General features: G+C 34.3%; 1 protein-coding gene across 1 annotated transcript in view; it reads left to right on the top strand.

Annotated features, from left to right (window-relative positions):
- Positions 1-13845, top strand: part of OTOGL (otogelin like) — a 93014-nt gene extending 79169 nt beyond the window's left edge. The window contains exons 49-57 of the mRNA XM_063155872.1: positions 697-801; positions 890-930; positions 1882-1945; positions 2884-3062; positions 3438-3542; positions 4325-4444; positions 6040-6085; positions 10258-10337; positions 12787-13845. Of these exons, the coding sequence (XP_063011942.1) occupies positions 697-801; positions 890-930; positions 1882-1945; positions 2884-3062; positions 3438-3542; positions 4325-4444; positions 6040-6085; positions 10258-10337; positions 12787-12987 (941 nt within the window). The 3' untranslated portion in view covers positions 12988-13845. The remainder of the gene's footprint in view (positions 1-696; positions 802-889; positions 931-1881; positions 1946-2883; positions 3063-3437; positions 3543-4324; positions 4445-6039; positions 6086-10257; positions 10338-12786) is intronic.
- The last annotated feature ends 993 nt before the right edge of the window (positions 13846-14838 follow it).

The raw sequence follows: 14838 nt of genomic DNA, 5'->3' as shown, positions 1-14838 counted from the left end.
TGCAATACATTTTTAAGTAACATCTAAAAGTACAACTGCTTAATTTAGATTAACTTTCATCCTATTGCAGTTTTCAGGCTAATTTCACATAATTAAATTGACTTCCACTAAGTTTGGAGTTTAGCAATTTTTACTTTGGTTGTTTCTGTATTTTGGTCCTTTCCTTTTCCTAGCAGTTTTACCCAGGTGAAATTTTCTGCAAAGACCTTTTGGCATTGTTTTTTTCCCACTTCTGGCAGGGAGAAAATTAGATCTTAGTGCTTGCCAGTAAGCTGCTTCTGATAAGGGAGGCAATATTTTCTTATTAGCATCATACCTGGAGGGCAGTTGCTCCCTGTTATCTTACAGAAGTGCACTTTACAGTATGTATCAAGTCTATGTTTCCCAAATATTATGATTTTAGATGTCTTTGGTAGTGGTTGTTTTCTTGAGTAACTCTGAAGTAGGAAGAATATTAAATGATTCCTGTTTGATATTCTCTGAAAATTTAAACATTTTCTAAGACAACTAAAATCACTTTTGAAAATTTTTGTTTCATTTTTCATTCCAAGTATAGTTCAGATACTTAAGAAACACAATAACTTTTATATAAAATAAAATTATTTTAAAAATAGTTTATCAAAAGTAATGTAAGCTGGAAAATATGAAGGAAAGATGAATGGAATGAGTTCTTATATGTCTTTCCCCCTCATTTAGTTTGTGACGAAAATCTTTGTTCTGAGCCTCCTATGATTTGCACAGATGACATGACACCTGTGAAGGAAAAAATACTCGGGCAATGTTGTCCAGAATGGCACTGTGGTAACTATTGCTTTATTCTTTAGTCACAACTCTTAACCAAAGCTAACAGTTAGCTAATTGATTAACACAGATTTCTTTCTCTCCTCAGAATGTAGTTGTGAAAATGCTACCATGCTGACCTGTAAATTGGTACGTGATGTCTTTTAAATACTGTTAGTAATGGTGTTGAGCTGTCTTACTCTTCTCTTTTACACTCCTTGTTTCAGTTGTAAAGAGTAACAGGGACAGGGTGGGATTGCCCTGCAGTCCCAGCTCAAGCATGTAATTCCAAGTGTCTGCCCAGCGTTGTCAACCATTCCTTGGAGAAATTTCACTTTGTGTGCTGTAAGGTGGAAAAAGAAAAAAAGCTACTGTAATTTTATCCTGTTCAGTGTTAACATGAAACAATATGCTAGTAAGGCTTTCCACATAAATAATTCACATTTAAAAATAATTAATGAGGTATGAGCTATATGATTATATGTATCATCTGAAGAAATGTGTCATTTTGTTAATAATTTATGCTTTTGATTAAAATGATTTAATGTTGTTTAATTTTGCTGATATGAGCAGTCATGAATATTTTGCTCCTCATGTAGTTTTTCATAATAAGGATGTGATCTGGAAAAAAAATATGACTGTATGTTCAAACTCCCATAAATGCTACAGTGACCATATTTTCCTTATCCAATGCCTGAAGTTTTGTTCCTCATGTGAAGACAGCATAACATAAAGTGTATTAAGGAATTTTAGATTTAAATAGCTTTCACCTATCTTTTGAAAGAAAATCCTTAGGAGGCAATCTTTTGCTAATATATTTATTATAGAAATAATTTTGTGTCTCAGGAAAAAAATGCTGTTTATTGACTCTGCTATTCTATGTACCCCTACAGAAAATGATGTTTTCTGCTTTAAGAGATAAATACACTGAATAACTCTCAATCTGCTACTGTTTCTTTAATACATGGCAATTTTCCTCTTTTATGAAACCAGGGGTGGAAGTAATGAAAGAAATATTTTACATTTTTAGAGAAAAATTGTCTGTGTAGCACTACATTTAATTGTGCATGACTTTGCAAACTTTTATCTTTCTGTACACAGGGAGAAGTTAAAAAAATAGATAGCAGTGTTTCCAGTGCTTGTGGATGCACTCACTATATTTGTGGTAACTTTTTATATTCCTCATCATTGTGTTTTATTTTTTAGCTAAAAGGGTGTGCAAAGAAAGCAGAACTAAGGTCATTGTCACCTTCTCAAATGTAAACGCTCTTTTATCTTAATTTGATGTGTGTCTCTGTAGTTATGCAATGATACTTTATTTTCTGAATATGGCGCTTTGCCTGCTATGCCATCCATTTTGTGCCTGCTCTGGCAGAATGTGGGAATGCTGTAGAACTGCCCATGCTTCAAGAGTCAGGTACAGTCTCTCTGGTGAGAGACAAGAAGGAAACAGGCTGTGAACAGTAGCTGAGTGTGAGCAGGGCAGCTGCTCCTAGTCTGCTTTCAACACAAATGAGACAAAATCTTGCCCAGAGCAACAGACCTGTTCAGCCAGCACAAGAGGAGGTAGCCAGATCAAGATCAGAGCTCTGCTCCCTTCCCTCACTCAGCTACCCATGTACAGCAGATTTCAGCTGCACTCTGCATGGGGGTGCAGAGGCAAGCTGCAGTCCTGGCAGCAGCCCAGGCTGAACTGCCTCCAAGAGCCAAGCACATATTTACAGTGCAGCTTGAACAGATTACTGGACCACAGGTATTTGCTGAGTGGTTTAATTGGCAGAAGGGCCACATTGTGTGATGTGCAGAATAGCTCAATGTTAAATATTAGAATACTTTTAAACTAAGAACAACAGACTTTTTACTTCTGTAGTAGGAACACTATCAGTTTTAGGCAGTTTTGCATTTTGCAGCATTTTCTAAAACTGAATTATCATTCCTCCCCATCTTGTTTGGTAACTAAAACCACAAACCAATCTAGTCTAAAAGATAGAATACTTTTGCAGTGAATAGGAATTTGCCCTACTTCTGTCTTACCAGTGCTTCTATTAATTTGTTTAAAGATTATTTCCCCCCCCCGGTAACGTCTATTTCTTTTGGTTTTAGAGAAGGATGATGTGTGCATCTTCCAAGAGGTCACAGTACTGAATCCTGGGCAGTCAGTGATTCAGTACTTGGATGGAGACCTTTGTTACACTGTACAGTGTTTGCAAGAAAAAGATCAGAACACAGGCTACAATGCCATGCATTTCACAATGATGAACTGCTCCCAGCAATGTGAAGCTGTGAGTATTCTTAAAATACAGGAATTATGCAATTTGTGAACACAACTGCACAACTAGGATAAAAATTTTAGTGAAGACTTTTGCTAGTCCTGTTTACTCAGCAAGAATTGAGAATTTAGCAGTGATGATGTGTATCATGTGTCTGCACAATTATTTTGAGAGGTAGTTTCTAGCAGCCTATGTAAACAAATCTGTCTTAACTGTCCATGCATCCATCCATCCATCCATCCATCCATCCATCCATCCATCCATCCATCCATCCATCCATCCATCCATTGTTTTCCTTGGTGTTTTTATTTTCAGAAATCAAAGAATTTTCATATAATGTATGTTTAAAAAGTACTAGCTTGTCTATTTCCTTTCATTTCTTTCCAGCATCAAGTATATATTCCTTCCTTCAGTCACGATACTTGTTGTGGTACGTGTCAAAATGTGTCCTGCTCTTTTCATACAGAGAATGGAACACTGATTTTGTATGAGGTAAGTGCCTCTGAACAGAGATAAGAAGTAACTCTAATGATACAATAGACAGGAGTCTGACAGGCATTTATAAGTTAACTCATGCAGTCATTCTCGCTTCATCTTCTCCTTACTGTAAGTTACATGCTTAGACTATTTCTGGTGTATGATTGGAACCTGCCATTTCACACATGTAAATATCTCATAGCTTTTAATATTTCCTGCAAAGATCTGCAAATGTCATCATTTACTTAAGGCTGGATATGCTCTAACTGCAGAATTGTGACTCTATATTAGGTATTGCTATTTAGAGGTGTTGAGAGCTTCTAAATCTACATCAGGACTTCTATGTACCCCTCTTCTGAGGGCCACTCTTCTCTTCCTGCTGGTTACTACAAAAAGGAGAAGTGCAAATTGAGGTTTTGGGGTTCAGGGTCTTGGTGGTGTGCTCCAGCATCCACATGCACAGAAATTTAGATGTGGCCATGACTTGGTTCATAATTCCAATTGATTTCAGAGCAAAAGAAATGACTAACTGGCACAAAGTCCTTTCATTCTGCAGTAGGGCACCCATGCTCAGCAGCATGCTCAGCATGGAGAGTAGAGCCATGGCTCCAGGGAGGAGTAGCCTCTTGTAATTAGAGGATGGTCTTTCCTTTTGCCACCTACTCGTGGTCTGCAGCAGACTTTCCACTCCAGTGGATGCTACAGCATGAGGGCACTGCTTTTATAGACATTTCAGGTTGGAAATAAAGCTGAAGTGTTTTGGTTTTCCTAACAACAGCTTTGTTTTGTATATTCAGGAAGGAAGCACTTGGACCTCCAACTGCACCAACTACAAATGTGTTAAGACTGCTGCAGGGGCTATTGCACTGGGATCAAGTGTTGTCTGCCCCCCATTTAATGATACTGAGTGTACAAAGGTTTGTACTTTGAGTAAGGTAAGTGACAATAATTGCTCCAGAGTTTGACTTAGACTCCAAAATTCAGGCAAACTTCATGCACTTTCTTTAAATTAAAAAAGTGGTAAGTAAAAACATGTAAATGAACAATTTGCAGTTATTTCCTATACTCCTGTTTTCTTTCCAACTGACAAATTATCTGTGAGGAGTGTAAAAGTTTGGCCTGAGTATTGTTGATGACTGCTTTTAGAACTGGAATCATGCTTGACATACCACCATAAAAAGTGGTAATCTCTATGTCTTGCCTTATTTTGGAATAATACTTTGCCAAGTTCATAGAACACACACAATAAATAAATCAGATCTATAAATCAAAAAAATGCTCCATATAAATGTCAGCTATATTAAAAAACCCTTAAGTTGTGCAATGATTAGGGAGATGACTGAGTATATATAAACTTTATTAGCTCTTAAACTAAAATTTGTGTAACCAAACAAAAAATATCCAGGGTATCTACCTACATCATATATTTTAAAATATTAAGGTGACCTATCCATATAAACTGCTTTGAAGAACATGTATTCTTCACAAAGGTTGTATATTTGTTTATGGTTTAATTTCTAATTTAATAATTCTCTAAATTTATAATGCCTGCCAAATTTTTCACTTGCAGTAAATTTTATATTTAATATGAGCTACAAATAATAGTAAATATATATGTAGAAAGGGTAAGTACCATGGTTGCCTTGGCTACAGATTATGCATTTAGTACTAGTCCTAATTATCCCTTCCATTTATTAAAAAAGTTCTTATTTCTTCCAGTCCTGAAGAAAGTATTCTGTTTAAAAATAATGCCTGTACTACTTTGAGTTAATGCTTGAATTTCTTCCTTGGAACCATTCTGACACCATTCAGATCTATTAGGCTAAGATTTTAAAGAACAGAGCCCTAAAATTAACTTTCTGAATCAGTCTGACCTGTTTTTGAGAGACACTGAGCATAGGCTTGAGCCATTAGCTGAGAAGAAAATTTTTCTCACAGGCAATTCAGGATAATTCAGGAATATCTGAGTTTAAGTGGTCTTTTAAGAAGTTCTTGAACAACGTATTCAATGTAAGGAGGTAAAAAATATATGCTTGCATGAAAAGATAGAAGCTGAAAAATGTCTGTCTTTTGTCTCTTGTTATCCTAAGATAACATCAGCAAAAGATAGCATCTATTAATCTTCTGTAGTCTGCTTGATGTGCAGATCTGGGCTACTCACACGAATTTTTGAAACTATCCTTATAAATCTCCGTGGTGGGGAAATGGATGATAGTAGATTATATAAAAACATGCTTATAGAAACTAAATTATTTCTTCAAAGGAAACTAAATCAGATGTCAACTGAACACAATTAAAATTGTCATCATGATGAGCTCATTTTCAGTGTCAAAGGCACTAAATAATTCATGAAACAACCCTTCAGCTGATACATATCTGTGTAATTCTGTTGATTTCAGTGGCACTATCTTGTATTAATTTGATGTCTTTAAAATGTGGAATATCTTGAGATACGATTTCCCTTTGCATTAGGTTCAGACTCTTTTGCTATATTCTTCTTTTATTTTCCTAGAATGGAGGAATTGTGCAGACGTATAATGATGGCTGCTGCAAGACCTGTAAGTGATGAAGGCTGCAATATGTGCTAGTTTAGCTTTGGTTTTGGAAGGCTTATTTTTTAACCTCTGTTGCTGGGACATAAAGAGGGAAAAAGCATGCAGTTCCCCCTGCAAATCTCATAAAATTGTTGTAGTTACCTAACAACTCTTAAGAGATCTTGCTTAATTTGGCTGCTGACTTGGTGATTTTTAACATTATTGTTCTGGAGTATAATCAAATCTCTCCAAATATGACCCATGGAAGATTAAAATTGTCTCAATTAAAACAATTAAAACATTCTCTTAAGCTGGCTCTCAGATAGTGCCTATATGATCTTCACCTTAAAAGACAAGAATTTTCCTCTTAAAAGTGATTCTTGATTCAATGATATTTTGCAATGCATCTTCAAACTTAGCAATTTATTCTGTATGCTTAATACATATTTTCTAGGTCCAAAATACTGAAATGTTTTTTCTTAAATCCAAAATGAGGAAAAATTAGAGAAATATTGATGATAGCAATGCTTATATAAAATCAGCCTTTTAATATCTGGTAATACATTAACATTTTCTGTGTGTAACTTTAAAATATGATTAAATGTGACTCAAAATGACATAAAGCTTTCATAATTTATGCAATTTTAAAAACAGATTGAGAACACACTGGTTTTCTCTGCAGTTTTGACTAGAATTAATTTTTATTATCTACTTATATAATTATGCATGCGCGTGTATGTATATATCTGTTTATGTTTTTTAAAAGTAATTCTGTAGAGCAGGGACATGTTCAGCATTACAGAAAATCTTAACTCTCTGTTTTGGCCTTTTTTGTGTTCAACATTAGAGTAAAAGCAAATTAGTCTTTGGAATTTTTGTATGCAAACAATATTAATTAATATTATTGAATAGCAAGTTGCAGACTTATAACCATATATTGCACTGTTATTATGTAAAACTGAAGCGCAATATATTGAATATAAGTTGGAGAAATAGGGGAAGTAGTGATATTTATAAAATACAGAACAATGCCAAACTTCCAAGCTATGTGATTCTTAGAAAGGAAACTGCAAATATTGTTGTTCCATTGCAACCAAAACATGGAAAATTAAAGCTATTTTAATGCAACAGAATATGTTTTATTATCGAGAATCACCGTAGAGAAGTAACACACCAGAATTTTACTAAAATCTTACTAATCAATAATCTTTCTCTCATGAGATAAACTGTGTGGAAAAAAAAAATATCTGCCCCCCTTACCCCCCAAAAAATTTGGTTGTCATTATTTAGAAAATTAGTCTTAAAAATTATTAAAATTATTTACTGCTGGTTCTCTGCTGACCAAGATTTATAATTTTGGCCATATTCTGTGGCCTCAGGAAAGGCATTGTTATACTTCAGAAATACTTGCTGAGGTGGCTGCTAAAACTGCCAGATATCATTCATACAATTATATGCTATTTTATTTTTATTTTTATTTTTAACTAAAAGCATGTGCCCTGTGGGGAAGCAGTTAAGATAAGAGTACTTATGAATAGAGCTTGCAACACATTGGGATTTTAATGGGAGCAAATAACTTTTCTGAAAGAGCTTGATTTAATGCATGCAAAGCGAGCGCATATATTTAATTCTTACCTTGCCATAGACAGACTAATTCCAAAAGTTTGGTTTAAAAGTAAGCATTCCAGTTTTGTGTTAACCAGGAGAATAATAAAGTACAGGCCATCTTTAGTGAGACTTGAAGCAGCTGCAGAGTTTATAAATTGTAGAAGACTAACAGGAAAGCTCATCATCTTTTGCTAAAAGAAAAATTGCAGTTGGCAGTGTAAGAATTAATGAAGTACCATTTATACAGAAATGTTTTTATTTCATGAGAATCTTCTATTCCTAATGATTCTGCCAGGTTCTGGATTGGGTCTATTACCCTTTGCCATTAGTCCAGTAGTGCCTACTGATAGTATTAATTGTGAACCAGGTATTATTTTTAATAATGTATTTTCTTTCCTTTTTTTTTTTTTTTTTTTTTTTTTTTTTTTTTTTTTTTAATAATATAAGAACTGCTTGATATATGTGTCATGGCTGTCATCATTACTGGATATTACCATGCAGTTAATGGTTCTGGGCCTGATACTGAGAGATGCTGATCCTCTGCTGCCTTCCCAAATCAGTGATTTTCTAAAACCTGGTTAAGATTCATTGCTCAGCACCTGTCAGAATTAGGTTCATCCATTTCTGGTATATGCTGTTGATGGTTATTTCTGCTGCTCATTGCTGAAACTGGTTTTATCACATGAACTTACTGTACAGGATAGTTTTAATAAGAAATGTTACTTTAAAAACATCATAATTCTAAATTCTGTTACCAAGAGATTCTAAATCTGATCCTAGGTCTCTAAATTTAATGATGGAAATCGTTTTGCCTTAAAATAGAGCAAGAATGTGTATTATTGTCTGGTCTCACCTTTGCAGATATGGATTCATGCTGTGTTTCTTCTTTGTCACAAATAATATATTTTACAGAGTTACAAAAATATTGAGGCCAGGGGTGGGGAGGGGGATACAACGCATACAATTGCAACCCCATGGCAATACACAGTTTTTATACCAGATGTTACAGAATGTTACAGAACTGTTGCAGTACACTCATGATTCTGTGCTTTTTAGGATAGATGAGTCACAAAAACTCCTTCCTCAAATAAGGAGTGAGTAAACAAAGCACATCTGATACTGAAATGCAGATCTTTACAGTTCAAGGCTGGAGAGAGCAGAGTATAGCAGCAGAGCTTTTGTAAGAGATCAGCACTTTGTATGCTGAAATGTTAGATATACATCTCTGTATGACTTGTAGCAGTACAAGGATTGCACTGTCTACACATAAGCTGGCAAACACTTTCAGATTGAAACATCACAGGAAATTTTTTAAGTGTTTCTGAGGAAGGAAAAGTGAGATGTTATAGTCTAACAACTTTTCTCCTGTAGTGATCTGCTCGTTCAGTAAGAGAATTTAGTTTGATTCTTTAAGGCACCTGTTAAAATCTAGCTGTACTCTGCAGCCAGCTTAATTTTCAGTACTTAATGGAGCTGTGGTTGCAGAATATTTTCGTTACTCAGAGATCATTTATCTTATAAAAATGCTCTCAAGCTTCTGGGGAACAGAAGAGTTGCTTTTCTGTACACCCAACCTTGAAGGAAGGTCAAGGAAGTGCTGAATAGTGCTTATTATTTTATATACTGTTTGTCCAAAATGGTTACACAGCAAAACTACCAGATCATTTTGATGGGTAGTGGATAAGGAGATCTAAATAACTGCTGTTATACAGATAGTAATAATGGTCTGATACAGAGTGAAGCATGAAAAATTATATGTTTAATTGTTTCTGTATTGTATTATGACTTTGAATATGTTAAAAAATGGCTTTTCACTGTACAGTTTTATTTTTCAAAATAAAAAACCCCAAAACCCTCCTATCAATATCTCCAGGACTGAATATAAAAATTCAGTATTTCCCTCATCCTAGACCTGTATGCTGACCTCATATGCTACATGTTTCAGCTCTGGTGATAAAAAATGCACCATACTTAGCAAATAAATGCATGTCTTTCTTTCACAGCTTCATAAAAGGACATATTTCTCAAAATATATTGAAATAATATAATTACATTTAATTTTTAGTCATGAAAAATAGCATGAAGATTGTAATCATGTTCACACTTTCGCCTTCTTGGATGTTAAGTTTTGATAATTTTTTAAAAGGCGGGACCAAAATCCTATTTGCATTCAACATTCCCAATAAAACAGAATTAATTCTAATACTATTAAAAATGACTCAATACATTTTTTCTAATTGCATATATCTCTCTTGTCATATGTTCAATCTAAAAACATATAGTTTAATTGTTTATGGCTTATAGTTTTATAAACTATGAAGCATATTCATACTTTAAAAAATTTGTATAGCTTATTTGGGGCATTTGATGCTCACATGTGCCACTGAAAAATAGGTTATACTGCACAGCACCTATGTATTATTATATTATATTTAAAAAGAAAATTATGGAAATATTAATTTCTGTGTGTACGTTATTGAAAACAAAGTGTAACTATTTAAATTATGTTAATATATTTAATTTTTTAAAGAAGCAAATACATTACAGAAGATATATTGATTCAGTATGCATTTTTTGTATTTTATCAGGCAAAAAGGAAGAAAGGATTTGCCAGAAAATGACAATTAGGACAACCATAAGAAAAAATGACTGTATAAGTCAAAGCCCGGTAAGCATAAAATTTCAATGCTGGGCCTATGGCATGAAAAGCCAAGCATTAGAAAGTTGGTTATGGCTAACAACAAGCAACAAAATGTGCTGCTTTCTCCTCAAAAGCAAACTTGATTCTAGGAATGTTATCCTACCATAAATGGAGTAAAACTAGGTGTTTCTATTACTGAGCCCTCCCACCTGGAGGAACACCTGGCTTCAGATGAAAAATACTGACTAAAATTACTTTAACTAATGGAGGCACTGAACTCCTTAGTGTGAAATAATATCCTGCTCTAAAAGAGGAGCAGAAATGTTCCAACTTAAAATGTGATGAAACTGCTGTATTCCTCTTTGAAGACCTTTATGCTCTCTGTCTTCCCTCACATTGCATAGGTTTCCATGTCATAAATTCATAATGCCATTTATTTATGGGTCTGCTTAAGACACCTTATTTCTCAGCTTTGGTGTCGCCCCATCTACAGACCCTAGGAAATTTCTGAGCAGCAAATGTGCTTCTCATGTAGCACTTGGAAGGGCAGCAATTGACAAAGTATCTCAAGACTTCCAAAAATCTTCTGGCAAGATTCTGTTGGAGAATCTAAGCAGTCATTAGGGAAGAGGCAAAATGTCATCACATGTTAAAAGCCATCCTGATAGAAGGTCAGTGGTGACATGTTCAGATTTTAATTGTAGGAATGCATTGTAGGTGTATTTATTTAGTTTTAGAAGGATTGATAATGAGGAAGTATAAATAGATGAAATTAGAGTAATTTGCCATAGTTAAGAGATGAGTCTGGAGAGTTTCAATGTTACTTCAACAACCTAGGGTAAGAGACAGTAATACAACAAAATAAAGACATGGTATTGACTAAATAAAGAATATTAAAATGAAAGATTTAGTCAAGCCTCATAGGTTTTTTTTAAGCTAGGTGAAAAGATCCTTGCCCTTTCATCCAGTTCTATGACAAGCTCTGCCTTCCTGCTGAAAAAAAGGCTAAAATCTATGGCATTTAGGCAAATAGATAGGCAGTGGAAACAAGGTCATTCTAGTGTCTTTTATAAATAAGCTCTGCAATATGAGAGAGGGCTCTGTTCAGCTGCGGTCCCTCTACATTGCTGCAGAACTAAAATGTTCAGAGAGGAGCAACAGGAATGTTGGCCAGGTCATGTCTTGAATGGTACATCAAATAAGGCCTTCCTTTTCATCTTTCTGTTGTAAACTTTTCTTTTTTTCCTCCCTCTCTACCTTCCAAAAACACCTGCCACCATCCCACCTTTATTAGAGCCCCCTTTTTCCAGTATCTCCTTGTTCCCAATTTCCTTGGTGGCTGCATATCCTTCATACAGTCCAGGTTCCCTTACTCTTCCCACAGAAGTACCTCCAGATTTTCATGTCCTCATGCCCTAAACTCCCTTTCCTCTCCAGCTCCCCCACTGGCACTCTTTTTCCATCATGTGATTTTGCCCTATCAAGTGTTGGTATCTGCTGTGACTGACTGGAAACTGCATACGTGTTCTTGGCCAGACTACTGCTGTCAAACTTTGGATAGGGCTGAGCATGATTATGTTTTATAATTAATAACTGGGATTGCTAGTGCTTAGGAAAAAGTCTTTTTTACTCCTGCCAAATCTCAGGTAATTTCAAACTTATAAAAGTAATCTTTTAGTCTAATTTGTATAGGTACGGGGGGTTTCATCACAGGCATAGGAGTAGATCAAAGCATCTTTCATATGCATCACCTGCAGAAGAAATGAGATTTAAGTCTGTCACAAAGAGAACTAGACCTTGTATAGCCATCCTCGATTTCCCAGCATTTGAACTCTGCTTAAGTTTAATTAAAAAGTATTTTTTTCCCTGTCAACATATCAGCTGAGAAAATTCCTCACATAATGTAACAGTAAGAGAAAGCTTTGCACTGCTGAAATCTAGAGCACAAATAATTTTCTGGATAGCTTGTGCCCAAGCTGGTTTGTTACTGCATGTACTTTTTGGATATATTTCTTTGAGTGATAATACTCAAAGCCCTCAGTCACAAACAGAACAAATAAGAAAGGGAAAAGCTTTTGCACTGATATGCCTTTTCTCTTTCAAGGAGAAAGATAAACTTCCCTTCATTTTACATAGAATAATTTAACTTTTTATCTGTGAACATGAAAAGGACATGGATTCACCTGTGCTGTTCCAAAGTTATCAATGGGGATTCAATTTTAGTATCCATAGCACAAGATTGAAACAAAACACATGATTAAACAATAAAGAAAAGTTTAATTAAAAATATTTTAAATGTGGTTAAACTTAGAATGAATGAATTTTAGAAGATAAAATAATTTTTAAGACCAGAGTCCTTTTCAAATGTAAAAATGGGTTTTAATCACAATGAAGTTTGAAATGCAATATTTTTATAATAAAATTTCAGATTTCTAGTTTTAATTCTCATTCTTATTTTCTTCTATTTCACTCATAGGTCAATGTGGCTTCATGTGATGGCAAATGCCCATCTGCAACAATTTACAATGTCAATATTGATAGCCATCTAAGATTCTGTAAATGTTGTCGAGAAATCGGAACACGAGTCGTGACCGTGCCCTTGCGCTGCTCAGGAAACGGCACCGAAATTATGTACGTCATTCAAGAGCCCATAGACTGCTCGTGCCAGTGGAACTGAACCTTGCTGTGGACATGATTTGGCTTTCACCAGACACAGTTTTTTGGTCATGGATGGGTATAGTACTCTGCAGGGAAATAGAAAAGGCATCGGTTATGCTTTATAATGTAACTTTTCCCAAATTTAGCAAAGATGGTTGTTCTTCAAATTGTCCTTGAAAATATTGGCAAGAATAGAAAGAAAAACATAAATCCTGTTGAACAAGGTGTAGTTTATCCATCATTTATTTCTACTCAGTGGCTTTCTGTTGAGGTGGTGAAAAAAGCTGGTTAGTATTTCCAGTATTTTAAAATTTTGGATCATGGATACCTATCAAAGTAGAGAATTTCTCAAACAATTTCTCATTAGTTCATTTACTTGGAGGCCTCCAGCTGAAAACCATCACCAGTCCTATGTTTAAATTGGAAAGAAGCATATTAGGATTTTGAAAATGACTGAATTAATTTATTTTAAAAATAGTGGGTTCAACTGTAACATTTTTACCTTGCTCAAAAATCTATCCTTTGTCCAGTAAGCTATTGTCAATGATTGGATTCTGCTTACACTGTAAGCCACTGAGATACAACTCAACTGTGATCTGTAAGTACTTGATGGAAACCTCCAGAGTATATAGCAGAATCATAATATCTTGAAACTTAGATATGTTTAATTTTTATGTATATTATAAATATTAATTATGAATAGGCAAAGGCTGAAGAGTGATAGCTTTTGTGCGTTAAAAATATCTGAAAGCCATTTCTGCTATGAAGGTTTCCATTTTATATCCATTTTTTCCCTTTTCACAGAAAAGAAATTGGCTGTTTGCTAGTATAGAATAAGATTATATGTATATATATTTATTTAAAAACCCCCACAATACTGCACATTTTAAATATTCATAATGCGTTTTGTCATTGTTTTCCAGTCTGAAGATTGTGTTCAATGTATTTTTAATTTTTTTTTCAATACAGATATTTAGACTATTGCCTGAATTCAGGATTCATAATTTTTGAGTCCAGGAAAAAAATTCAGATAAAATAAATGTTTTAAAGGACTTAGGTGAGTTATTCATGCTCAATCAAGCTGTAAATATCGATGATTCAGTACCTTAAGGTGAATATCATCTTCCTTTTACTCAACATACTACATAACCTGCTTTTAAAAATAAAGGGTACAAGTTTAAACTTGTTTTTAGAAGATTACTTTGCTTTATAAACTCACTGAATGAAAATTATATTGATTATGACAGTATTTTCCTTATCAATTTTCCTTTTAACTGTGTCAAAATCGAAATTCTTGTCTATAAGTTTGAAAATATTCTGACAGTTTTGATTTCAAGCTGTCATAATTTAATGATGAAAAGGTTGGATTATCACATGGGTTATTACAGTGAAATATAAGCAATAAAACTGCCTTAAAGTCCAAGGCTATTTTTCTACTTTGTGTGACAAATTTTAATTGTTTGCTCCATACACTCTGATGGCTAATAAAGACAAATAGCTTGTACAGAGAAATCTGTTATTAACTAGATCCGTCTACACATCCCTATCATTAAAAATATTGACTTGGTTTAAAAATTAAATAGCAATCCATTGTAAAATATCAGCAAAACATTTAACCATTATAAAGAAATAATGATTAAATAATGATCAAGTAGTGATCTTACACTGACACTTGGAGGAAGCCTATGCTTCATCTGCATGTTTTTATATTTGTAAGGCAGATATTTCAAGTTGTATTACGTACCAGGGCCGAGAAACAAAATATTCTCTGATACTCCTGTCAGAATTTGTGCATAGAAACTTTTCATGCAGGCAAGAAATAAAAGTTAAATCATAGTCATAGCTGTGATGTTGGTGTACTTGTACAGCA

This window comes from Melospiza melodia, chromosome 4, assembly GCF_035770615.1.
Source record: "Melospiza melodia melodia isolate bMelMel2 chromosome 4, bMelMel2.pri, whole genome shotgun sequence".
In the NCBI taxonomy this organism is placed as follows: domain Eukaryota; kingdom Metazoa; phylum Chordata; class Aves; order Passeriformes; family Passerellidae; genus Melospiza; species Melospiza melodia.
This window is presented reverse-complemented; position numbering and strand designations above follow the sequence as displayed.